This window comes from Urocitellus parryii, chromosome 5 (genome assembly GCF_045843805.1).
Source record: "Urocitellus parryii isolate mUroPar1 chromosome 5, mUroPar1.hap1, whole genome shotgun sequence".
Classification (NCBI taxonomy): Eukaryota; Metazoa; Chordata; class Mammalia; order Rodentia; family Sciuridae; genus Urocitellus; species Urocitellus parryii.
Window position 1 is genome coordinate 53,246,605 of NC_135535.1, and position 24,624 is coordinate 53,271,228.

General features: G+C 41.7%; 1 protein-coding gene across 1 annotated transcript in view; it reads left to right on the plus strand.

Annotated features, from left to right (window-relative positions):
- Ppm1h (protein phosphatase, Mg2+/Mn2+ dependent 1H) overlaps positions 1-24,624 on the plus strand; it is a 256,218-nt gene that overhangs the window by 111,193 nt on the left and 120,401 nt on the right. Inside the window, exons 3-4 of the mRNA XM_026392985.2 lie at positions 1,895-2,239; positions 13,155-13,267. Coding sequence (XP_026248770.1) covers positions 1,895-2,239; positions 13,155-13,267 — 458 coding nt within the window. The remainder of the gene's footprint in view (positions 1-1,894; positions 2,240-13,154; positions 13,268-24,624) is intronic.

The following is a 24,624-nucleotide window of genomic DNA, read 5'->3' on the forward strand; positions in this document are numbered from 1 at the left end:
AATCTGAAATATTTCTAAATTTGATAAAATAGCTATAAACTTACAGATTCAAAAATGACAAATACCAAGAACACAAAACACAAATAAAATTATACCAAGGCACACCATAATCAAATTGTTCAATTTTTAAATTCAGTTTTACTTTCCTTTACAGTCTTCAAGCTTATATAGGACCTGTATGTAGTACAGAGTTGAATAGAAGTGGTGAGAGCACATTTTTTGGTTTTTTTGCCCAATTTTAGGGGAAAAGTACTTAGTATTTCACCATAAAGTCTGATGTTAGCTGTAGGTTTCTTGTAGACTCTCTTTATCTGACTATGGAAGGGGTGTCCACCCCCCCCCCCCGCCTTCCTCCCTCTCTGTACCAGGGATTGAACCCAGGAGCACTTAACCACTAAGTCACATCCTCAGCCCTTTTTATTTTTTATTTTGAGACACAGTCCCCCTAAGTTGCTTAGGGCTTCTCTAAATTGGTGAAGCTGGCCTCGAACTTGGGATCCTCCTGCTTCAGGTTCCTAAGTTTCTGGGATTTCAGGCATGCACCACCATGCCTGGCAAAGGTCTCCTTTATTCTCACCTCATTGTTTCCTCATGGTTAGTGGTGAGCATCTTTTTCATACAGGCGTTGGCCACTTGTATGTCTTCTTTGGAGGAATTTCTATTCAAGCTCTTCATACGTTATCAGACACATGGTTTGCAAATGTTTTCTCCCCTTCCATCAGCTCCCTTTTCATTTTGGTGATTGGCACCTCTGCAAGCTTTTAGGTTTGTAGTACTACTTGTTTTTGTTTTGCTTTCTTTTTTTTTTTTTTTTTCTTTTTCTTTGCTTTGGTTTCATTCAAAAAAATCATTCCAAGACCTTTGTTGAGGAGTTTTTTTGTTCTATGTTCTAGGAGTTTTATGATTTCAGGTCTTCCCTTTATGCCTTTAAAGCCATTTTGAGTTAATTTTATATATGATGTAAAGGCCCAATTTCATTCCTTTGCATGTCGATATCCAGTTTTCTGAACACCATTTATTGAAGAGACTGTACTCTCCCCAGTGTGTTTTCTTGGCTTTCCTGCAAAGTTTAGCTGACCCTATCACATGGGTTTATTTTGGGCCTCTCTAGTCTCACTTAATCATAGTTCAACTCTTACTCTTAGAGCCAAGATCTTAGGTGTGTGTAACCTAAACATGGTTTGGTCCATCACGGGGGAGGGATTAAATTTATGCAATTTAAACTGTGCATAAATTCAAGGAAGAGGGAAAAGAAGGATGTCAGTGACAACTGCTGGAGAACCAAGGGAGACAGGGAAAGCAGATTTGAACTGGCTGCATCTCATGGGACCTGGAGGAGACTCTGACTAGGAAGAGAACATATCATCAAAACTCAGGATATAGACGAAGGAGGATGGGACAATTATCTGAGTATAAGGGTCCTAAAGTGTGGGGGATTGGTGGAGGGGGAACGGGTAAGTCTACTTGTCTATAAAAAGGCCAAACTTTCTCCAAAGATTCCAGACCAAACCTAATCTGGGGTTGAAATCACAGGGAGATGGGAAGTTAGATGTTAAAGCAGGACTCCTGGAGGCCTCCACTCTTGGTATGGAGTTGTATGGAAAACCCTATGTGTGTGGAATTGAAAAGCAAATCTTGCCTTCCAAATAGTAACCACGTATGTGATAATGTGGGCTTCTCTAGGCGGGACATTTCATCTCTTGGGTGGCAGTCACAGCAGTGACTAATCTGGGGACCCTTCTCTGAGCATTTTAGCCGTGTTTTCATCCCACCATCTTCAGACGAGAGACTACCAAGTGGACCCAGAGTCCCGTAGTCCTAGCAGTGTCAACATGGTCCTGGGGCAGAGGCTATACTGCCCTTCTCACTCCTCCCTGTCGCCCTACCCCACCAGGAATCCGAGGGCGTCTCCTGCCACTACTGGTCGCTGTTTGATGGACATGCGGGGTCCGGGGCCGCCGTGGTGGCATCGCGCCTGCTGCAGCACCATGTCACAGAGCAGCTGCAGGACATTGTGGAGATCCTGAAGAACTCTGCTGTCCTGCCCCCGACCTGCCTGGGAGAGGAGCCTGAGAACACACCCGCCAACAGCCGGACCCTGACCCGCGCCGCCTCCCTGCGCGGAGGGGTGGGCGCCCCGGGCTCCCCCAGCACCCCGCCCACGCGCTTCTTCACCGAGAAGAAGATCCCACACGAGTGCCTGGTCATCGGGGCTCTGGAAAGCGCCTTCAAGGAGATGGTAGGTATCCAGGGCACCAGGGCCCGCGGGGGTCACTTGACTCAAAGCCTTCTTTCTTGGAAGCTGGTCCAAAAGGACCTGGTTGCACCGCCTGTTGCCCGTGGACGTGTCCCTTTTATAACTGGGCGTCCATTCTCAGCAAAAGTTGGTAGCCAGATAGAGTTCCTGGCCCAAGTGCTTGCAAAAATTAAAAAGAACAGGAAAGGGAGGGCTAGCAGCACACGAGGTCCTCGGCTTATTAGATGTCTTCTGCCTTATCACTTCCATTTCGTCAGACTATACTGATGCCGGCTGGCACAGTTCTACTTGATTGAAATGTGAGCGGGTTGCCGTCTGTCTGACACATGTGTACGAAGTCCAGGTGTTTGGGGAAACAGTGTCCAGTAAAGTGCTCAAAAGTCGACTCTGATCTGAGAACAGCTATTTGACCATGGTTGATCATGTGATTCACACTAGTGAAAAGGGAGCCTTGGCTGGAAAACAGAGACCACAGGGGCGGGTATCCAAGCATCTTTTGTTTACCTGGCGCCTGATTTGTTTGTACATTTGAATTTGAACAGTTCTAATCAGAGAATTCAGCATCCTTCCCAGCCTTGCTCTGGAGAATGTACTGAGGCAGACTGAAGAGCAGCTCTCAAGGGTGACCCTTGCTGTCCTGCTGCCTGTCAGGAATGCACCAAGAAGGCCCCCTCTGTTCTGTTCTGTGTCAACCCCTCTCCTCTTTGAGCCACCTTTTTATTGAGGCAATTATTTTGATTGCAAAGATTTTCTTTCCTGAGCAGCAGCTGCCTGCATACCAATAAAGAAAAATTTAAGGATGTTTATTAAGTATTTGAGTATGGCAAGTGGGCCGTAGTGTCCTTAAAAACCTAGAGATTGAAAAGTGATGATAGGCTATTCGATGAGCAAGAGCAGCTAGAAGCTTCTCACCAGGACTGAATGTACACTGTGCCCATTCCAGGATTTTACCATGGCAGGTCATCTACCTAATAAGAGGGGAAAAGCAAATAATAATGAGCATTATCATTCAATTTGTTTAGAAAAAAAAAACAGTTCATGTATTTGCACCTCAAATTTGCACATGCTTGTAATTTATTTATTTTTTACTATTTTTTATTTTTATTGTATTATTTTTACACAATGGAGCACAACTTTTCATTTCTCTGGTTGTACACAATGCAGAGTCACACCATTTGTGCAGTTATGCCCATACCTAGGGGTAATAATGTCCATCTCATGCCACCATCTTCCCCGACACACACTCCCCCTCCCTATCCCTCCCTCCCCTCTGTTCATTCCAAAGTTCCTCGATTCTTCCTCTGCTGACCCCCCTGGCCCATTATGGATCCACAACCACTTATCAGAGAAAACATTTGGCCTTTGGTTTTGGGGATTGGCTTATATTGCTTAGCATGATATTCTCCAATTCTGTCCATTTACCCATAAATGTCATAATTTCATTCTTCTTTAAAGCTGAGTAATATTCCATTGTGTATATATACCACAGTTTCTTTATCCATTTATCTATTGAAGGGCATCTGGGCTGTTTTCAAGTTTAGCTATTATGAATTGAGCTGCTGTAAACATTGAGGTGACTGCATCGCTGTAGCATGCTGCTTTTAAGTCCTTTAGGTATAGACCTAGGAGTGGAATAGCTGAGTCAAATAGTGGTTCCATTCCAAATTTTCTAGGTATCTCCATATTGCTTTCCAAAGTGGTTCTATCATTTTGCAATCCCACCAGCAGTGAATCAGTGTACCTTTTCCCCCCACACCCTTGCCATCTGCTTCTAATTTAAATTCATCCCTTCTTTGGTCTCAGCTTTTCTCTCCTATCATACATATTATATTTACCCTTTGATTAGCAGATGGTTTAAAATTCTCTCTGTTTCGGGAATGTCTGGTAGCTTCCAACCCTACAATCCCAATAGATATTGGGTGAGATATCACTTAGGAAAAAAGGGATCAAGGAAGAAAAGTATTATATATATATGGTTTTAACTTTACACTTGCTGTAAAACCTTACACTCTAAACACTTAGCTTCTCTCAGAGAAGCTGTGATGTGAATAAGTGCTTCTAGACACTAATGTTCCCAATGCTAAGTATTGAACTGAGGCAGGAATTTGATGCTGTGTTTTCCCTGAAATGGAGAAAGGAAGAAAAGAACTTTTAAAAATCTCAGTTTACACTGTAGAAGACAGAAATAAAGGAAACTATGGGATTTTTCATTTCCTTCCGTCATTGCTAGGGCTGCAAGGACCTTTGACTAGGAACGGCTGTATTCTCAATCTCATCCACTAGAGGCCAATGTCACATTGACTCAGGCTTCCACAAGGGTCTTGGGCTGCTTCTAAACATGAATGGCTCAGGGTTGCTGTCAGCAATTGTACTTAAGATGTTCATTCAGGAAAAAAAAAACCCTAATAATGAGCTTCATGTTTGTCTTTTAATTTTTTTCAGGCTTAGGCAGTTTATTACCTGGAATTTTTCTTAAACTGTTTTTTTTGGGGGGCGGGGGGGAGTGGGGTGAGCAGGAATCTTGCTTTACTTTTACGTCATCTATTCAGTCAATAAATATTTTTGAGAATGAATTATAAGCCTGGCCTGAATGGAAATAGAGCATTGAACAAATTAGGAAAAGATAGGTATCCAACAAATAAAATATAAATAGGAAGAACCTGAGGAGGGAAGATCCAAGGCAAAGTGGGGGTCTGGTGAAGAGACAAAGGGGAGGTGATGAGTTGTGGGAGGTAAGGACACAAAACCCGGTGGGGTGGGGGTGGCTAGTAGAGTGCTCTGAGCTGAGGAAACTGCAAAGAACCACATCAAAGAAAGAGCCCAGGGCTGCGGATGTGGCTCAGTGGTAGGGCACTAGCCTAGCATGTCCTGAGACTAAGCACCAGCATCACAAAAGAGAGAGAGAGAGAGGGACCCCAGATGAGGTGAAGCAGCAAACTGATATCTGCTGTGGTGAGAAGATAGATTTGAGCATAGAAATGATGCAAAGTGAGTTGGAGAGGCGGCGGTCTGGAACCCATCTTGTGTGGGACTCAGTATGGCATATTATAGGTTGAGTATCCCTTATCTGAATTGCTGGGGACCAGAAGTGTTTCAGATTTGGGATTTTTTTTTTCAGCTTTTGTTATATTTGTATGTCCATATGAGCTCTTAGGAAGGGGACCCAAGTCTAAACCTGAAATTCACTTAAATTTCATGTGTACCTTATAAGCCTAGCCTGAAGATAATTGTGTGCAATAGTTTTAATAACTGTACACGAAACAAAGTTCTATTTGTAGAATTTACCACCTATGGTGTCAGGTCAGTGCTCAAAAAGTTTCAGATCCTGGAGCATTTCAGATTTTGGCTTTTGGGGTTAGAGATGCTCAACCTGGATGTACTTCCAGCTCTAATCCTCACCTCCTTTCCATATTTGTTCCTACTGAATCTATCCCACCCCAGCTTCCTCTTCACACATTTTCCCCCAGGTTGTTTCTCAGCCTCCACATGCCTACTGTCTACCTGGACTTTGTACCACATGGTTGGCCTTATTAAGTGAGAACTGCCATCTGTTCTTTGGTTCTCATAGTGCTTGATAAATTTGCCATACTTCATGCTCTGTTTGACAGGGACTGAGCTACTTGATGCCTGTAGTCCCAGGGTAATTATTAATATTGTCCTCTTTCATTCTCAGAAGTGTCCGTGTTTAATGATAAGCTTATATTTACCTTCATCCTAAAGAGGTACTTTTGTTTTTCTTTACTTTGTCAGGGACGTCAGAAACATCTACTCCGGTGTCAGAAAGCCTGCCGGCTTAATCGTTTAGTTGTTCTAGGTGTGCTTCAGAACGAGCAACACAGAAATTACATCACATCCTCTCAAAATAACAGCCTGAAGGCCACCGCCAACTCATATTAAAACAAGTTTTTTTTTTCCCTCCTCCTCCTCTCAGTATTAGGTTTTTGACAGCCATTGTCTCAAGGCAAAGCTTTGGTTTTTTTTTTTTAAATGCCCAAGGTACAGCCAGTTTCCTTACTTGTTGACCTGTTCAGGTGGCTCCTCTCCATCCCTTATAGGGAGAATTAGCTTTAGAATTTCCAAGCCATTCCTGAACACTTTTCCCCACAAAGCCAACCACTTTCTGTTTCCAGATGTTCTTTGGATCTTGCAGGTTTCTGCCATTCTGATCCATAATAGGAAAATTCATTTTCCACTAAGATTTCCATATCAACATTTCTCTTGCTTTGTCTTCCACTTTTAGTCCCTAAAAGTGCAGTCCCCGAGCCCCTGCACCTGAGCCTCTACTTTGCCTCACTGACGTCCATCTCTGCAACATCTATCTACTCCTGAGGAGCAGCATGTCAGGTGCAGTACCCTCAGAGGTGGAGTGTTTCCTTTCCAAGGGTTTTGCCTTACTTATAGTAAGTCCAGTAATGTGCAGTGAGAATCCCTGGAACTCTAACACACCACACACACACACACACACACACACACACACACACTCTCTCTCTCTCTCTCTCTCTCTCTCTCTCTCTCTCTCTCTCTCTCAACAATTCTTTTCTCAATCACTGTTTTTTATTAAGCTTACCTTTTACAATCAACATTCTTCCAAGCACCACGGAGGTCAGAAATAAAAGGTAAGATCTTTTATTTGGGGGCATTTGTACTTATACATTATATGAATGTAGAGAGGCACCACATCTCATTTATTTTGATGTTCTAAATGACATTAAAGGAGGTAGTGAGTTCATATCACTAGTAATGGACTATCTGTAAAGATACTCAGAAACACTCTCCAGAATGAGTAGTACCTATTTCTAGGAAACAGAAGGGACAATTTGCAAAATATAGTCTAACAGAAGAGAGGAAGCTGTGCTTTGAATACAGAAAGTTGGTGGTTTCATCAAACACTATGCTTCTTTGAGGTCATTGCTTTTCATCTTTGATCCTCGGGTTGCCTGGCACTGCGTGGGGCTTGTGGGGAAGGTGGCTTCTGACCTCTGGTCTTTAAGACTTACTGTGCAGCTGTCAGAGGCAGGTTTACCCCTGACTCCCTTGTATCTCATCCTGGGTCTTCATTCCTAGTAAGAAGGCTGTGTGCCTAGTCCCCTTTGTGTCCACCATGAAAAACAGATCGTGCCTTCCCCAAGGACCAGAACCACAGAAACCTTTCAACTAACTTCTCTTCCCAACAATACTTGGCAGCAACTTGGGTCAGCAGCTAAGTTTTATTACTTGGTTAAGTTGTTCTTTGGTCCAGGACAAACAATCCAGATGCATAAAATATGTCTTCTAAGTCCTTATTTCAAAACTCCCTACTTCCTCACCCTCCAGGAAAAAAAAAAAATGCTTGAATACTCAATATTTCAGACTCTCTGAGGAAGCCAGTTCCAGTGCTGGGGTAGTTATAGGAGGCTTGTGGTAGGAATCAGAACCGAGCCAGCATGGTTAGCCTTTTAGCCTATCACTCTGGGATTGGAGTTCTGGACTGGAGTTCTGGGCGTAGCCAGGAGGATTTGAAATTCTGTTTCCTTTTCATTATGGGTATCGATTTCCTGCCACTGTGAGGAATATTCTAGGAACTTGATTATTATGAAAAGGGGAAAATGCAAATATTTTAACTTGTAAAATCACCACACATCTTTCTATTATAGGGTAAGTGTTTGGAAATACCAGCTTGGTTTTGTCAAAAACTATATAAATAGTGACATTGGGACAAAAAAGGGAGAGAATGAACACAAAGCTAATTCATAGTTTATAAATCCTAGCACTTTAAAAATTAACATATTAATGGTAAGCTGGGAACTTGGATGTCTGCCTTTATTTAAGCTTCAGTTTTGTTTTGTCTTCATTTTTGTTAGAATGGGAAGTTCCTTCAGGAAGGAATAAGCATGTGATTTCATGGCAGCCAGCAGGTGGCAATAGTAAGCAGGACTGGATTTTTTTTTTTTTTTTTTTCTTTCCCTTTTTCCCTCATTGCCTGGCTGGCAGATGGCCTTGTTCTCAGAATAAACCAGGATGAGACCCGGATACTAAAACCATGCAGAATCTTATTATTTGTGACTGACACTATTAGCAGTGTGCTCAGAACCATATTTTAACCCAGCTAGTGGGAGCTGACACGTCCTGTTGAAACTACCCAACACCCGCGCTCTCTTGTGCAGATTGCTCTTGCTTTCCTTTTGCAACCTGAAATTAGCAGGAAACAAAGACTGACCCTGGAGTTGCATCATCTGTGAGACTTCCAAACCAAATTACAACCATTCTGGGCAATATGATTTTTTTCCTTGCAATTCTTTCCTGTTGAATCAGCCTCATTTCACACACATGTCTCCATTCCTTCTCTGCTCCCACTCCTTGCAACAAAAATAAGTAAAATTAAATCCCAGTCTTAAAAATCGGATCTATTCTTTGATTTAGAGATAAGTCTGGCTTAAATGTAATATTTAAGCAGACACAGCCCAGAATAACTCAGTCCTGCTAAGCAGAAAATTGCTTTGAGAGGGCTTCAGGACCCTTGATTGAGCAGATAAACCAATTATCTTGTTAATTGAATCTTCTGAGTCATTTACGTGATCCTTTAGAGGCACTTGAAAGGAATGATAGTATGTGTTTTGCTAGTGAATTATTCTAGACTTATGTCTTGGATGTCTCGGAGTTCATTGACGGCTAAAATGGGGAAACATTGCAAATAAGTTATTGCTTTGCACAAAGCAGTAGGCAGCTTTTCTCACAATTTCATTGATTTGTGAAAAAAATTCCCAGAACTTGAAGGTTTTTTTAAAAAACAGTCCTACATTTTTATTTTTTACCTAGAGTGTAAAAAGCTTAAGCTAATTTGAAAGATGAAGGGTTCAAGGGAAAAGGCAGTTAATTCGATGGTAAATATATCTTTATTGACTTCATTTATCATGTTTAATCTGATAGTAAAAGAACCACCCAGATGGTGCTTTAATGTTCCTTTCAGTGCTAAGATTTGGTGAAACATCTTTTAAAGAGGAGTAGGTGGTGTAAGTAGGAAAAAATAAATGTGCTATTTTGGCTTCTAGGGAGGAGGGGAAAGAAGCAATTATTTTTAGAAATCTGTTCTAGTTGTGCTGGGTTTTAGAAGAAGTGGAAGAGTGTGTTTTAATGTCAGTGAATCCTTCAGGGGGATGAAGGCTGCAAGAAACACTTCTTTCAAATGCTTGCCACCGCGACTGCAGAGAGCACACTTGTAATTAATGTGTGCCTGTGTGTGTACTGTGCCTGTATGCATAGTCCCACATGGGTGTGGAGGAGGGGACCAAAGAAAGCAAGCTTGAGTTAGAAAGTTTCTTGGATAAAAAATAGTTACACTGGAGTCCACATTTGGTGAGAAAGCACTGCCAGATTTAGCATTCCTTATTGGGATCCAGCTACGGAGGGAATGTAGTTGAAACATAGGAAAAGATGAAAGAAACAATATAATTAATTAGGAAAGAATCTTGAGCCACACCATTAATATAATACTAAGAAATTAACTCAGCTTAGGAACTGGGATGTTTTCACTCAAGAAGAAGTGTGACTACGAACACCATAGCACAATATCTTGGTGTTGAACACTCGGTCTTTTTTTTTTTTTCCTCCCCCTAAGGATTCAGTAATTTTAAAATTAGATTTTCTTCTGTTACAAACCATGATAAATAATACCCCTACCTAAAATGCAAAATAAACTTGTTTATCTGAGTCCTGAGGGAATCCTTCACCTCAGAACAGCTCTTTTACATGGACTTTGTGTACCCTAAGGGCTTTCCTCCCTTTTGGATTGCAGTGATAATTCGCTAGATGCAGGTCAGGCACCATACACATCGCTTGCAAGCAGCTGGGTGCTCTGAGTTTTTAATAAAAATCATCTTTGAATCGGACTTTAGGTATTCAAACAAATATTGATTCTGGTTGAGAAGGGATAGTTTCTGTAGCTCTAGAGCAATTTCTTCCAATGTATTAAAACCAGTAATTTTGGATTGTAGACTTGGAATTGATTATGTATGGAATATGGATGTACCCTGATATCAACTTTATATGGTTATTTAAATGCAAAAAAAAAAAAAAAAACTTTGTGGATGGGTTTGTTGGTTCTGGCTTTGTATTTTGGAGGTTAAACACAAAATGTCTGACATGTGGATTTTTTTTCTCCTCTTTTTTACTTCCTTGAGATAATCCGTCCTATCTGACATTTTTTACATCTTCCTTTTACCCTCCAGCCTCCTACCCTCTTTCTGTAAGAGCTGATAATCATTCATTCCTTCTTATCCGCTGAGGGCATTTCACTGAGGCAAAGGTTCCTGCTTAATTGTTATCTCCATGAGCATTCGTGTGGTAAGCTTTTCATATGTGAAATGCAGAATCCATTTCTCATGATAATTCAGAGATAAGGTGGTAGGGAGATAATCTGGAAACCCAAGCATTTTAAAGTATATTCATTTGTCCTTTGAACATTTATTAAAGTACTATTTAGCTGATCCTGTGTAGGTATTAAGAATCCAAAGTAAGCAAAAAAATAATAATAATAATAACTTTTTTCCATCATGAAGTTTCTAGGCTGTAGGAAGGATCCATATGGACTGCTAAGCTCCCCCAGCCCTGCATATGCCCTCTAATTTAATCCTTAGGACAATCCTTTAAGAAAGTCTATTTATATGGAGTTTCAATGTAAAAAAATATATATCTAGTGTAGTCCTGGCTTTGTGGTCCTCTGCTGGACCCTTCTGTGACTTGGTGCTGCTGCCCCCTCCAAAATCTTCATCAGAATCTTTCCTTGTATGCCCCCCAAACCCCATGGCTCTCAGCCCTCCCTCTTCTTGCCCACTTCACTCTCAGTATGTCAGTTCCTCCTCCATCCTGTCTTTGAGTCTCTCTGTATTTACTCTTTAACCATGCTGCTCCTAATCTTATTTCCTCAGCTGAGCCTCTTCTGCTTGCAGTTTCCCACTGGCGATTTATCTCTTTATACCACCATCTCTGGCCCCCGGAGCATAGCAGTTGCTAGTAAAACATTGGATTACAGAGTTTTCTCTCCTGTTCCATGAGGAGGCTGGCTGAAGCAGCTGAGCTCTCACTCCCTAGGTTTCTAAGAATCACAAAAGTGCCCTGGTCCTAAATCTGCCAACAGCACCATCAAAACTCAGGCTGGGCTCCGTTCTTCTTGTAATTTTTACCCAACCCTCAATTCCGCTCCCTCTGCCCCAACAGTGGTAGATAGCTTCAAGCTTGGTGTTCAGTGTATCTTCTCCACTCAGTTTGAATTTTCTGAGAACACAGAGCACTTAACTCTGGCCATTAACATAGAATTTCACAAAGACATCTTTTTTTTTTTTAACATTTATTGGTGTTTTATAGTTGTACATAATGATGGTATTTGTTGTTACAAATCCATGCGTGCACATAATATAACAGTATAATTTGGCCAATATCACTTCCCACCACTTCCCCCTCCCTCCCCTAGTCTCATTCCTCTACTGATTTCTCTTTGATTTTCCTGAGATTCTCCCCACTGCCACTTTTCTTTTCCTTTTTTCCTCTGGTTTCCGCTTATGAGAGAAAACATAGGACCCTTGACCTTCTGGTTTGGCTTATTTCACTTAACATAATGGTCTCTAGTTCCACCCATTTTCCTGCAAATGACATAGTTTCATTTTTCTTTATGGCTACATAAAATTCCATTTGGTATGTATACCATATTTTCTTTGTCCATTCATCTGTTGATGGACACCTGGCTGGTTCCATAATTTGGCTATTGTGAATTGTGGTGCTATAAACATGGATATGCCTGCGGTATGATATCACTGTGGTATGATGACTTTTATTCTTCAGGGTAAATACCAAGGCATAGTATAGCTGGGTCTTATGACAAAGGCATCTGTCTTGATGATGCACATTAAGTCAATAAAAATTTGGGTCTCGCTGAGCGCAATGGTGCATGCCTGTTATCCCAGTGGCTTGGGAGGCTAAGCCAGGAAGATCACGAGTTCAAAGCCAGCCTCAGCAATGGTGAGGCACTCAGCAACTCAGTGAGACCCTGTCTCTAAATAAAATATAAAATTGGGCTGGGGATGTGACTCAGTGGCCGAATGCCCCTGAGTTCAATCCTCAGTACTTTAAAGAAAAAAAAAAAAAGGGTCTCTTGTTAAGTTTCTTGGGGATGCCTCATTAAGTGGCAGATAATAAGGTTTTGGAGGAGAACCAGGTTGAAATCAGGTTTATAACCAGGTAAATATGAGCAGTCTACCCCTCTTCCCTGCATCAGAACAACAAGATTGGTAATAACGATCCTGAGGTTAAAATGAGGTGGTGCAGGTAAAGTGCTCGGCGTGCTGCCCAATGTAGAGAAAGTTCTGGGTGAATGTTGGATGTTACTATTATGAGTGTGTCACCGTTCTGAATTAGTAGCTGTGGGAAGAGGGAAAGTCAGATCAAAGTTCAGAAGCCTCTCTGTTTGATCTATAAGTCATGGGTGACTCCTGCCTATGCTGAAGCTGCCTATACAGCTGCACAGGAAACTAGTATTTTTTTGAGACTTTGGAGTTAAAAACACTAATCAGGTCCAAGTTCTTAACACTCCAGCCTCTCTAATCCATATACTGCCGAGCAGCTCAGGCAGTCCATACAAAGACACAAGCTTTCAGAAGCTGTGATATATAATGAGTGGCATTTTATTCTTCTCATTTCTGAAGAATTTTGTATCTGTTTGCCATCCTGTGTTTCCTGTCTCTGGTGTGCAGATGGTCTAGTACAGATGCCCTCCCAGAAGTGCTCAATAGGTGGTAGGAAAGAGGATGTCCTTGTCCCTTCTTGAAGCATATCCAGACACATAGGACTGTGTCCAGGGAATGAGAGGTAAGAAAGCCTTGGATACAACTTCCTCACAACCCAGCACTAACATTCTTTTCTTCTCCAGGACCTACAGATAGAACGAGAGAGAAGTTCATATAATATATCTGGTGGCTGCACGGCCCTTATTGTGGTCTGCCTTCTGGGGAAGCTGTATGTGGCAAATGCTGGGGACAGCAGGTAAGTGCATTCACCGTCTGATTCCTAGAATACCTTCTGATCATTTTTATCTTTTCTTTAAAAAATTAAAGAATTAGAGATAAAAATAATCCTGCTTGGATTCGGGATTAAGAAACATAAACCTACGTCCTAATAAAGATTCATTTAAGAACCATCAGATTGGAATTAAAGGTAGTCTTTCGATTGTTCAGAGTAGCAGTTCGTCTATAGACCTGCAATTACTTTACACCAGTAGTATTAAAATGTTATTTTGAATTCAGAAACTTATTTTCAATGAAAGGTTAGCAGAGGCAGAATATTTAAAGCAGAGAGGGGATTTGAATGAAGTGGGTACTTGGAGGAGGACCAGACGGGGCTCCCAGCTGCCTACACTTCCCCATATGACTTCTCACTGTCCCCTCCCTGAAGTTGCTCCCTTTATGCACATATTCTTAGAGGCTGCAGTCTCCTCTCTTCCAGGTTCAGTTAAAGGGAACTTTAGCCAAGAGATCATGTTTAACCCTGCTTTTATCCAGCACGGCCAGGGAAAATGATAAATGAGTGTCATAATTTTATTTTAAATAATGAGATGCTTCTTTACCTTTTAGTGCGAGGAATTTTAAAATTACAGACTTGGTGAAAAATGTTCTACTATGTGTTATACACTTCTTCGCTTTCTAACAAAATAGATGGCTATATAACAGGACCTTTTCCTAAACACTCTTTATTCTGAAAATAACAAAAAATCGAAACACAGTGTCTTCAGAAGAGGAGCAGTTCACTGGTGAGGGCTGCAGTGGATTCTCTCATTCCTCTAGGTCCCATGCCTCTGGTCAGCACCCCTGTTCACTCTGGCCCTTCTGGAGGGCTGACCCCCACCTCTTTCCCCTTCCCAGTCACCATCTCCTTTCATTGCTACTATCTCTGTAGCCTGCAAAACCAGCCCCCTGGAGGCTATCAGGAAAAGCAGCCCAGTTTTATTTCCATGGGCAAAACAGGAGACTGAGGCCTGAGGTGTCTCTATTCCTTGTAGTATACCATCCATTTCCCTGAAGATCCCAGAGAACAGAGGACACAGAACTGCCGAGGCAACAGTGATTGGAGTTTGAAGATGGATTTTTAAAAAAAAATTTTTATTTGTTCTTTTTAGTTATGCATGACAATAGAATATAATTGGGTAGGAGGGTACCAGGGATTGAACTTAAGGGCACTCAACCACTGAGCCACATCCTTAGCCCTATTTTTGTATTTTATAGAGAGACAGGGTCTCACTGAGCTGCCATTGCTGAGGCTGGCTTTGAACTCACAATCCTCCTGCCTTAGCCTCTGGAGCCACTGGGATTACAGGCGGGCACCACTGCCCTGGCAATAGAATGTATTTTGACATATTATACATACGTGTAATATAACTTCCCATTCTTGTGGTTGTACATGATGTGGAGTTACACAGGTCGTGTATTCATATATGAACACAGGAAAGTTATATCTCATTCATTCTACTGTCTTTCCTATTCTCATCCACCTTCTCTTCCCTTCATTCCCCTTTGTCTAATCCAAAGTACATCTGTTTTCCCCACCCCCCTTATTGTGTGTTAGCATCTGCATATCAGAGAACATCTGACCTTTGTTTTTTTGGAATTGGCTTATTTCACTTAGCATGATAGTCTCCAGTTCCATCCATTTACTGGCAAATGCCATAATTTTACTCATTTTTATGGGTAATATTCCATTGTGTGTGTATATATATATATATATATATATATATATATATATATATATACACACATACCACTTTTTCTTTATCCACTCATCTGTTGAAGGACACCTAGGTTGGTTCCATAGCTTAGTGATTGTGAATGGAGCTGCTATAAACATTGATGTGGCTGCATAACTGTAGTGTGCTGATTTTAAATCTTTAGGGTATATGCTGAGGAGTGGAATAACTGGGTCAAATGGTGGTTCCATTTCAAGTTTTCTGAGGAATCTCCCTACTTCTTTTTAGAGTGGTTACACCAGTTTGTAGTCCTAGTAGCAGTGTATGAATGTACCTTTTCCCCCACAAGGATGGATTTTTTGAAGGAACATTTATTTTAAAAGTATAAGTACATCTTCTATTTTACTGTGTAAGATAGCTCCGGTTTCAGTGTAAACATTTGCCCAGTATATGGTAGAATATAGATGCTTTTTTCTCATAGCTTCTGTTCCCAGTGCCCAGGCATGGTTCTGACAGGAGACAGACTCCAATTCATTGCATCAATGAAGAAGTAAAAGGGAACTGGCCAGGAGTATGGAGGCCCCCAGGAAGAAGTTGGTCCCCCTAGGCCTGCAGAGACCACACACATACCAAAAAAATGCTATTCCAGAGCCCCAGGAGAGTAGGTGCCATTAATGAGGGGCTATAGGGCAAGAGCTACAGGAGAAATTAAAGAAATTCTTTCTTCCCACCCTCTCGTCTCTTGCCTGGGCTTCGTATTCGTTGAGCCCAGCCTGGAAGCCAGCTGACAGGTAGTCCTAGGAGTGCCATTCATCAAGGTTGGCCTGCCTGGGTACAGACACAGACCAAGGCTACATCTTCAAGATGGGGACAAAGGAAAATCATAGCATATCCTGTCTCTCCTCCTTTCCTTCCCTGCCTGCCTCAGGGTTTAGCAGCTTCTGGACAGGAATCGGGAGCTTGTCAAACACACTGCAGGGCCGGACTCCGGCCTCTGGCTCAGTTCTGGATCATGACATCATTGGGAGAGAGATGAGCAGCAGAGGAGCAATTCCTGTCTGTTCCGACTAAGCAGGACTGGATGAGTGACTCGGCAGCCATGCTCACGTCCGCCTCTTGTGTCCCGTTCCGTGTCTTTTAAAGTGAGTTTGCTTTCCTAGCAAACTCAGTACCTGCTCCCTGGCCACCTCCCACCCTACCCACCCATGAGGAAGCACCTCTACCAACTGACCCCAGACTCGGAAGTTAACTTCCATGCCCAGAATATTTTTATGTTAGAATATCCTCCTTCAAGACTGAACTCCTGCCAGATACAGTGGCACACACCTGTAATCCCAGTGGTTCAGGAGGCTGAGGCAGGAGGATCGCAAGTTCAAGGCAGCCTCAGAAACTTAGTGAGGACCCAAGCAACTTAATGAGACCCTCTCTCCAAATAAAATATTTCAAAAAAGGCTGGGGATGTGGCTCAAGCGGTAGCGCGCTCGCCTGGCATGCGTGCGGCCCGGGTTCGATCCTCAGCACCACATACAAACGGAGATGTTGTGTCCTCCGAAAACTAAAAAATAAATAAACAAACATTAAAATTCTCTCTCTCTCAAAAAAAAAAAAAAAAAAAAAAGGCTGGGGATGTGGCTCTGTGGTTAAGTGCCCCTGGGTTCAAGCCCTGGTACAAAAAAAAGAAAAAGACTAAATTTCTCCCCAGTGCCTTTTCCTCATTTTTATACAAGTTTTTCTTCAAAGGTCCACACTGCCTACCAGAGACACTTGCCTAGCCCTGGTTTCTATGTCCCAGAAGTTCCAGCCCTGCCCCGGAGCCTCCTATCCTGTGTTCATCTCCTGGGCTGTTGCCCCCACCCCCATCCTTTTTTTTTTCCTTGAGAGCTGATTTTCCAGACCAGACCTGGATTTCCTCATCTGTACAGGTGGTTGTATTGGGCCAGATAACTTCTAAAATTTCTGGCATTCTGAAGCTTGTCCTGTGGAAGTGACACGTATGGAAAGTAAATTAGTGTTATATAGGTTGGTCTCTACAGCAAATGTTTCTTAAGGGTCAGTTTGGGGAATTTTAACTAAGGACCCTGTTTTTCTAAGTGTTTAAGAAAGTATGATTTTTTTTCATTTTTTTGGGGGGTGGTGCATGCTGCTCAAGCACTCTACCACTGAGCTGCACCCACCCTACATTTATTTCCAATAATTTTAAAACCTAACAAATGCTTTTTTTCCTTAATAAAGCTGTAAAGCATAAAATAAAAAATTAACCTACGATAAAATAGTACCTCTAAACCCTAATAAGCTTAATTTCATTTGTAGTATTCAGGCCCCCATATCCAGATAGGAATTTGGGATTTTATAATTAATTGGTTGTCCCACGTGGGTCATAGTTCATATAGAAGCATAAACAATATAAATTGGCATTTGTAGGTTTTATCAAATGGATCATTGATAGTGAAACCACAGTTTGAGATGAAACTCAGTTCTCTACTTCTGCTGGCAGATAGGTGGGCTCTGTGTAAGCTTCAGGCCTCTGCAGCCAAAAAAGCCTATTTTAGTGTTAGCAGCGAATCAAGGCAGGGAGTGCCCACTGGCATCAGCTACAAAGGTCACAGCTAGAAAAGTAGATTCTTTTCCACTATTATTGATTGGCATATTGCAGCTCTTAGTGACAGGCTGTGCCCTCCAGTGTTGCAGCAAACCCTAGCAACTTGATGCCAATTTCTTTCTGGTTTCTTGTCTCACAATATAAGCCATAGGCAATAATGGAGGGCACAAGTGAAAGAAGTAGGATTTATTTAGTGAGAAGAAAAGAGAGAGAACTCCCACGTGGTGAGAGGGTACCTGGTGGCAGGTTGCCACTTAAATAATAGTCTAGGTGCATATATAGCTTCTGGATATGGGACATTGATCAAAATCCATGTTAGACAAATGTTGGAAAAGTGCGGAGAATATTGGTCAAAATCCATGCCAAATAAGTATTAGAAAATTCTCAAGGCTCTTGGTTAGCCCTTCAGTCTGTAGACTTTACTCGGGTCTATCCCACCTCCCTATTCCCATCACTTTAGGACAAAGGAGTTGGCTGGAATATTTGGAATGTTCCTAAAGGTTAACCTCATGGAGTGGCCTTTACATTGAAAAACACACACACTAATTGAGGCCCATTAACTATCTGTGTAATTCATTAGGACACTTACTCATTAGAGTGCTAGTTACAGCTTTTTTTATAAACCATAGATACTTTGTATCATTTTATACAATGATAGGATCATTGCCTACTTTATATACTAATGATATACTATAAATAATTGAATTTTTAAAAATATTCAGTTATTCCCAAGAGAGAACAACCTAAATGAACTTTTTCATTTCTATAGAAATGTAGTTCTATTATCACCTAAGGACAAGCAGTCCAGGAATTTAGGAGTTTAGTATAAACATGATTAGGGCTGACAGATTCTGGTAACAGGGCCCTGATTAATGAAGTGCTAATTTATTTTTTAATTTCTAGATATTAGCTGTCATATGTTTACTTTAGACCATGACAGTTTTGAGAGTGAAAATAAATCTTTGTTGTATGTTCATTGCCCTGTAATTATTCACATTCAGAAAAAGGGAAAGTTTTGCATTGTCTTGATTTGGAGGCCACCAGTGGTCAAAGAACTAAACCACTTAGCTGTATATTTACCATCAGGCATATGTGTGTTCAGGGGTTGTCTTCAGAAAATGCTGCCTGATGCTGTTTGTAGCTTACTGGTGTTTGAGACAGTGGCCATCCTCTGTGTAAAGTGGTCCACACTGGTGCGGGTGACAGCCTCAGAGGTCTGATCTGCAGCCAAAGACAGACTTCCCAGCTAACCAGCCATAGAGACGCATGCAGTCACTGCATGTTGCTCACCAGTTGCTTTATTTTTTTCCCAGGCAAAGGCAGCCAGTTCAATACCTAGCAATCTTAAGGGACTAGGAAAGAAGCAGATGGTGGGTAGATTTTCACTTCAAGCAAAAATGAACTAGTAGCATGCAAATGTCATGCAAAGCAATATGCAAACTATCACCCATTGTGTTTGAGTCATCAGCTCCTTAGGGCGCTGAGTGTTTTTCAGTTTAGGAAGGTGCTTTGGCTCCATTTTAGAAGATTTCATTTTATTTCTAGAGAACTAAGGCACTAAGGAAGCTAAGCCATTACCAGTTGTTTCAAACAATGTCTGAAGGTTTGGCAACTAAGATGAGGTGAGTTCATTCAGATTAAAGGAAACCATTTAAGATTTGTTAAGTTCTTAATTCCATTCTTGTGAGAATTACAGTGATAGCAATAATAAGATAGCTAGTAAATGCTGGGCACATACTAAATACTGTAATAGATTGTATTTAATAAGAAGACCTTGCTAATATTAGATAAATACTGTTCATGAAAAATATATGAAGACACAGCAAGGTGAAGCAATTTGCTCAAAGTCCCCCAGCTACTGAGGAGCAAGGCTTCCATCTAGCCCAGGAGTGGGAGTCAAAAATCCTGTGTCCTCAATCTCTTTGCCACACCTCGGGATCTCCCATCCATGCCAAGATTTGGGATTTTGTGTGTTTCTCATTTTAACATTTGTAAAGCAAGAATTTCTAATTAACATCTTACCTTCCTGCTTATTTGTACGTAAAGTCATGACATACTATATATTTCATGGCATCTTAGATTTTACCTAAAATGGATTATGGAGTGTAGGTACATGGAGAGCTACGTGTAGCGGCTATTTGAAATGCATTTTAGTCATCAAGCAAATAAGGTTGGAGAGATCCAGCTCATTCACTTATTGTATAGAAAAAGGTATTTTCCCAAAGTGAGGGCTGCCATTTCCTTCCAAGGGTCCCAAAGTTTTGAGACCATTTGAAGTGTTGTTTCCATTTTCATAATGATGCCTTGGAAGTAACATACAGATCTTCTGATAACTCTTCTATCAGTGGTCACTGCCATGAAGTCAAACCCTTCATTTAGTTGTATGACTTTTTCCCCCCATTCTAGTTGCAGTGGTATAAGCCTGTAATTCCAGCAACTCAGGAGGCTGAGGCAGGAGGATTTCAAGTTCAAAGTCAGTCTGCCTGGGCAACTTAGCAAGACCTTGTCTCTAAATAAGAAATTAAAAAGGTTGCAGATGTAGCTCAGTGGTAAAGTGCCTCTGGGTTCTATCCCCAGTACCCCAGGATTATTTGTTATTATTAATAATTATTAATAATAACTATTTTTATTGTTGCTGTTATTATTATTATTAACATAATACGAGCCCATAGAGTCTTGAGAATACAAAGTCATCTTCATAGCTTGAAAAGGTGGGGAGGTAAACGTGTTTGTTCATTAACTATGTACAACAAGACTGAACAAACCTTCCATGAATTGTTTAAATGAAGGCTGTGAGTCCATCCAGGATGATTTTCTTTCATTTCTCTTTCACTCGTTATTCGTTTTCCAGTAAGACCCCATTTTAAGTTGAAGCCTTTCTGTATTAGGTGAGAGATGAATTCCTATGGTAAGTCTGAATTTTCTTGAGGACAGGAGTGAGATATTAAACAAGACTTATATAATTCTAAATTCAAAACCACTTACACATCTGTGGTGTCTTCTCTCCCAAGCTTCTCCCCTTTGTTGGTGAAAAGATAATGAAACGTTATATAACTGCCTCCAAACCCAAGAGAATGTAAAGAACTGTTCATTCCTTCTTATGTTGGCCATTTCACCAATGTCCATGACAGAACCTTCCTGAAGCTCCTCATTGCTCATAAGTGGTTCATCTATTCATCCCTGCCAGTCAGCTACCTCTTTGATAGTAGCCTTCCTCTGAGTTCAGAAATATATTTGATCTTCTTCCATTGACTACATTAAATTCACTACACCTCTCACTTTCTTTGACATGTATCTGAAAAATAGCATGCAGAGGTACCAAATTAACCAACCGGTCTCCACTGTGAAAGTTAAATTGCTGTTTCAGCCTTTTTCTGTACCGCCCTCATCTTTTTTGTATGCCTCTTACATGTTCCCTTAGCTGTGCCCGTGCTCGTAGAAGGGACTGGCAGAAAGAAAATAATATTGTCAAATGATCACAAATACATGCAGAGTCCTGGAGACCAGGTGACAGCCCCAAACAATCTCTTCTTTTCCTGCCAAGCCACTCACTGTCTATACAGAGGGCACCTGAGAGCCCCCTGCTCTCTGGACTTCCTCCTGATCTCCTACCTTGGATATTTTCACCCCTGGCTCTGAGCAGCATGTGTTGGAACAAGTCCTCCAAGTGATTCTGATGCATTCTCAAGTTTAAGAATCACTGCTCTATAGTCTACCTCCTGGGCATCTGAGAGAGCCAGGAAGGATCTAGTAGGTCCTCAGGATTTAAAAATTATAGCTGTTCCAAGCCTGAGGCGACCATCAGTCTCAGCTATTGGTGCTATAGCTGGACATTACTCTGCAGGGGAGCTAAAGCCCATAGGTCCAGTCCACAGTGTGCCTCTGTGGTGGGGTGGGGGGCTGCCTACACCCCTGTCCTGTGGCTGTGTCTTTTTTTTTTCTTCCAGTAGTATTCAGGAATGTTGGCCCTGCCCCCCACCACCACCAGGGATTGAACTTAGGTCACTTGACCACTGAGCCACACCCCCAGCCCTATTTTGCATTTTATTTAGATACAGGGTCTCACTGAGTTGCTTAGCACCTCGCCACTGCTGAGGCTGGCTTTGAACTCATGATTCTCTTGTCTCAGCCTCCCCAGCTGCTGGGATTATAGGCATGCTCCATGGCACCCAGTGGCCCTGTTCCTTTGAAAAGTGGGATTTGGGGGTGAGAATTCTTGCACGATCCAGCTCCTATCTCACCTATCTACTGCTGGGTGGTTCTGAAGTCCTATTCTACCCTAGCTGAGCCTCATCTGGAATGGGTCAGACATGATCCATGTAAACTTTTAGTCCCTTATTGTGGAGCCCTTAGAAAGTGGAGCTGTGGCTCTTGTCCCCAACCCAACCCCTCCACTTCCCTTTTCTCCTAGCCCAATGAGAGGCTGAGCTGGAAAATCTTGTGGAAATTGTGTAAAAGTGCAGGACTCGCACTTAGAAATGCCAGCATGTGGCTGTTATGATCAGATTAGTCATCTTTTCTGTCCCTGAGTGCCAGAAGAGGGTAAAACAATACATCAGAGTCAGGAGGGAACTTTCTAGTGGAAGACCCCAAGGCTCTATCTTTGATCCACTCCAGTCCACTATGATAAAGACTCTCAGGGCCACATCACCTGGTTTGCAGATGATGTGAAACCCAGTAAGATGAAGTAGTGAGCCCTTCAAAGAGACCCCACTTCCCCAGAGTGTGGGCTAAACCTAACCAGATAAAACCTTCTTTACCAGGGGAACCAGGTATAACTCGTATTGCAAAGAAAGTAAAAATATCAGGACGTGAGAGATAGATTATCAGTACCTTTTAAAAAAAAATGTGTTCAGGCAGATATTAAATTCCATGTGGTCAGCAATGTGAGGTAGATCCAGATCCCTGCAATCAGACGCTGCAGTATTTGAGACACAAGGCAAATCCTGGCTAGGGTGTTGATTGGCTCACTTTGTTCCAAGAACTGTTTCCAGTTTCTAGGACTTTAATGACGACTCACTAATCCTTGCTCCAACCCTTTTGGGGAGTACTATTTATTAGTCTCCTGACCCCTCAGTCCTTTTGTAGGTGACACAAATCAACCCTTTTGAATAAAACTCAAACCTTCGAAGAAGCTGAAGTGGTGAGATTTGGAGCCACATTTGGAGAGACAAGGAAGAGTCACAACAGCTAGAATGACAAGATGAGTTTTGTTGATGTAAAAGATAACTTAAGGTGTGAGCAGTGAAGTTGGCTCCCTGTGAGTCTGGGACAGAGGTAACGGAGGTGCAGGAAACGGCAGGAGGGACTCTGGACTTGCTGCCTGGGTTGAATCCTGGCTCTACCACTGTTGGCTTTGTGGGACCTTGGGCCTGTGCCATGTTTTCAGGACCTGTTTTGTCAGCTGTAAGTGGAGTTGAAGACAGTGCCCACCTTGCAGCTGAGAAAAGCCCTTAGCACGGGGGTCAAGTCCACAGGGACTGCTCAGTAATGGCAGGCTGCTATTATTATTGTCATATTCATCAGGAGAGCCAACCAGAGAGGGAGCAAGCTGCCAAAGAACCCAGTGGATTCTCTCTTTATGAAAATATTTGTGTATCAACCGTGGGAGCGCCTATCTAGGATGTACTCGGTAATTTGATTTTTCAAGATCCTTATATGCAGCACTACATTTCCATGACTTTGAGGATCTTTAAAAAATTTGTGACTATTTTCATTTTGCTTTCTTGTTATAAGAGTTTAATGATCTCTGAATTCAGCAGAGATACACATGTCCCCTGCTGTAAGCTGCTGTATCAGGTAGGCTGACTATGGAAATCATAGACCCCAAACTTCACTGGCCTAAGAAAAGCAGTGGCTTTGTGTCATGCAGGCTGAAAGAGGCTCTGTTAATTTTTAACACTTGACTTCCATTGGCTCTGGGCATATCTCCATCTAGTCAAGGGAAAGAGAGCATGGAGGGGCGCACAGGGAACGTTTAATGGACCAGGCCTAGAAGAGGTACATATCCCTTCTGCATGTGTTCTGTTAGCTAGAATCCAGTTGTATGCCTATACTGAGAAGCAAGGAAGGCTGCCGGGAAATGTCATCTAAGTTGTATTCCCAGCCCCAAGAGAATTGATTTTGGCACACAATTAGCCTTTTGGACCACCTGTGGGCATTAGGAGGGGAATTCATGAGGTTCAGTTAGTAATGGTGTCTTCATTTCATTATTGATACATTTTATCCCATTGTTCCAATGAAGCGACAATAGGGGTGTCACTATCTTTTCTAAAGCCCAAACACCGTTAGCTCTTTTGTTACTTTAATTTTGTCACGGTTCATTTTAGAAGAGAGATCAGTTCAGCTTCCAACTGTCAAAGACAGTGAAGAAAGAGTGAACTTGCTTTGATCTACTTTCATGTTCAAGAAGAGCACATGTCACTAATGGAAAAACCTCCAAGTAGACTGCATGCCAAATATTTGTCTTTAGAAAGTTCATCATAGAAAGCAATACTCATTTCATGCTCAAAGAAGAAAAATTACATTAACCAGGTAGGATTACTGATGCTTAACAACTCTGGTTCTTTTAAGATGATTTTTAGCTTGTCATGTTATATTCAAGAGATTTTTAAACGACATACAAGTTCAGCTGTATAGTTTAGTCTGTGATGTGCTCTCAAACTATTTTTCAGGATTTTTTTTTTATTTGAGCTCATTTCTTCTTCTTGATGTGATCCTTAATAGGGTTGAAGTAACTACTATAAATGGGCCGTTTATAAATATGCCTTAATTCATCTAATATTTATTTATGATGAATTTGTTCAATTCTTTGTGCATGCGTTAGGAACCCCCAATGTGAAGAAAAGATATAAATTGAGTAAAATGTCATGTTGGTGTTACCGTCTAGAGGTGCCAGGTTCATATTCTCCATTTAGCAAAAAATGGAAGAATAAGACACAGAGAGATACGAAGCAGGTTTATTGCAAAAGTGAGAGACTCTCTGAAGAGAAGGAGCCCCAGAACTGGGAATCCAGTGGGGAAGTTTGGGCCTGTTATTTTTATGATCTCTGGAATTTCTTCCTT